The sequence below is a fragment of the Rhea americana genome, unplaced genomic scaffold (genome assembly GCF_003343005.1).
Source record: "Rhea americana isolate MKP2758 unplaced genomic scaffold, rheAme1 scaffold_755, whole genome shotgun sequence".
Classification (NCBI taxonomy): Eukaryota; Metazoa; Chordata; class Aves; order Rheiformes; family Rheidae; genus Rhea; species Rhea americana.
This window is the reverse complement of record NW_028186929.1, coordinates 15,264-18,015: the sequence shown is the minus strand read 5'-3', so window position 1 is coordinate 18,015 and position 2,752 is coordinate 15,264. Positions and strand designations below refer to the sequence as shown.

The following is a 2,752-nucleotide window of genomic DNA, read 5'->3' as shown; positions in this document are numbered from 1 at the left end:
AGGCAATGTACGTACGTGATGAGGATTGACTGATTCTCACGATCTGTGAAAGAGACAGAAACAAAGGGACAATAGGCAGTGCTCATGAATAATAAGGAACTTAAACACTGTGAGGGAAATATGAACAGAGGTTTCCAGAAGGGACAGGACAGAAAGTAGTGAAAATCCCTGGAAATTCCGGCAGGTGATTTTGATGTTCCTACTAGGACCACATGTAATATCAGCTGGATCAAYGGAGGTATCACTTCAGAATAGCTTTTCAGAGTATTCTTTTTTCATTAAGCAGTCTGTTTCTCTCTTATTAAGTAAATGCATGTGCTACTGAGCACTGAAGCAATGTTTAGACAGAATTCCTTATTATAAGCCTGAGATTTCATTCTTGAGAGGTAATATCCATTTCATGGCCAAATATTCTGGCAGTCTTTCATTCTCAGAAAGTAAATCTTATTTTTCTGCTTTGCTTATAGATCTGTTAAATAACACAGGTCCTATCACAAATTCTTCCACTGTAAAAACTTTTGATTTCTGTGGTATTATTTATTTGTATTAGTATCTTCCCCTCTATCTCACCTTACTTTCTTTAATAACCTTTCATAAGAGCCTTTGCTGAATACCTCTTAGAGATCAAATGACCTGTAGCAGTTGGATTACTCTTGCCTATTTAAATGTTGACTCCTTGACAGAACTGCAGTAGCTTGATGAAGAAAGACTTCTCATTGTAATAAAATTTAAACTTTTCCATCAAATATCATATTCATTGATTTGTCTAATAATTCTAGACTTTATTATACCTCCTATTCATTTATCTAGTATGGCTGTCAGGATTATTGATAGGGGTTCCCTGAATCTACAGTGAAATGTTTTTTACAAATTAAAATCAKGTTAATCATCCTTAAGGCCTCTTGTAACGAGTCAGTTTTATGGAGCTGCACGCTACCATTAAAACTACAGCTATCTCATCCATGAGCAGTTAGGACTCACAGGTGAATTCCACCTGATCATGATGATTTTTGACTTGCCTTTGGTGTTCTGCTCTACTTTGTCTTCCTAAAGGCACTTCCGAGATGGACACTCTGATGATATTCATTAGAAAATGAGACAAGAACGAATTCCTGAAAGGGAATTTTCCCTAAATATCTCCATAATGAACACTGTTTTTTTTTTTTCTTGTTTCTTTTTTTTTTTCCTGCTATGGGCTTATTTTCTCTGAAAACACCTTTCCCAACTAACTGATCCATKAAGTCCTCATAAAAGATATATTAAGAAATTATTTTTGGCATCACACCTAGTTAGCCTGCATGGAGGAGTATAAAACTTTTATTACTGTTATATCTCCTTCCCTTTAGGCTGGCTACCTCGGCTTCCTTTGCCTGTGACAATCGCTATTATCACATCCAGTTATAAGGCAGTAAAAAAGGCTCTAGTAGTACACTTCTTTGGATTTAGAATTTCAAAACAGTGATTCTTTCATACTTCTTGAAATTGATATCATTTTAGTAATATTTTAGTCTATGCTTTTTATTAAGATAGAGCACCCATACTTCTGTAGCATTGCTTATTCTGCTTTACTTCATACATTTTACTTTGGAATTAGAGCTGAATTTCTAGAATTCCTTCTACTACATTCTCAGCTTTCTTTACCATTCATCTCATTTAAAGGTAGACATTCCTGTTCCCTCAGCTTGCATACCTCATACTCCCAATTCTCAAAAAATTCACAACATACCTCTAGAAAAAAAGAAAAAAAAATTTCCCTGTGCTACTCACTGCAATTTCATCTGAAAGGAGGCCAAGAACTCACCATTTAACATGAACTGATAGGCATTGTCAGAGATGGAGAAGATGTGGGGAGGGGCCTCCTGGCGCTTTTTGCCYCGRTAGGCCAACACCACCTCCGGGTTGTACACTGGCAGCCACTTGTAGGGGTTGACAGTGACACAGAAGAGACCCGAGTAGGTCTGTGAGGAAAAGAGACAGAACATTGGCTTCCACTTGCAGCAGTTCTTCCCAGCTGCTTGCAGGAAGACTGCTGCTGGTACTTACGTAGATCATCCAGGCTGCATAACGCTCTTTGAGGTTATACAGCACAGCAGGTTCATGGAGGTGGGTCATCATGGCCATGTCCTCGACTTTGTCATACTTTGGAGGGTTCATGGAAAAGACTTGATCTTCCTTCACAGTCAGAGTCTGCCAAGGAAACGAGAGAGCCATGCGTGTCAGGTAAGAGCTCGGAGTGGGAATTAAATGCTGCTCTGAAGCCTTGTATTTTACTCACTTCTCCTGCTTCACTCTTGACAGTGACCTTCCCTCCTTCCCTGCTCTGGATTGTCCCTTTCACAAAGGACTCCTTAGGATGTACCACAAAGACTGATGATTTGGCATCAAAAGGCTTGTTCTGGGCCTCGATTCTCTCCTTTTCTGACTTTCGGAGGTAGGGAGCCGCCTCCCCGAAGGCGGCCATTTCAGAGTCTGGACTTGCCATGTCTGCRCTTTATTGAAAGCACGACAGCAGAGGACTCTGATGAGGAAAGAAGACATTCATCACCAATTAGACAGTAGTTTTATGTGCCAGTGAGGAAATATCTTACAGTTTCTATCTTTCCAATATTGAAATTTATGTTAAATTTTCAGTAACATCTTTTGGAAGTTAGTTTTGATTTGAAGTCTTATGTACACACATACCATGTAGAATTTAGTCTTGTTATCAGGAACAGATTTTTTTTTAATACTGATTTTACAATCTGTAATTTAC

General features: G+C 38.7%; 1 protein-coding gene across 1 annotated transcript in view; it reads right to left on the bottom strand.

The window, feature by feature from the left end:
• The window catches only part of LOC146585834 (myosin heavy chain, skeletal muscle, adult-like), a 10,304-nt gene extending 7,822 nt beyond the window's left edge, over nucleotides 1-2,482 (bottom strand). The window contains exons 1-4 of the mRNA XM_085322251.1: nucleotides 2,276-2,482; nucleotides 2,044-2,187; nucleotides 1,802-1,958; nucleotides 12-43 (exon numbers count right to left, since the gene is read on the bottom strand). Of these exons, the coding sequence (XP_085178377.1) occupies nucleotides 12-43; nucleotides 1,802-1,958; nucleotides 2,044-2,187; nucleotides 2,276-2,482 (540 nt within the window). The remainder of the gene's footprint in view (nucleotides 1-11; nucleotides 44-1,801; nucleotides 1,959-2,043; nucleotides 2,188-2,275) is intronic.
• Nucleotides 2,483-2,752: the final 270 nt, after the last annotated feature.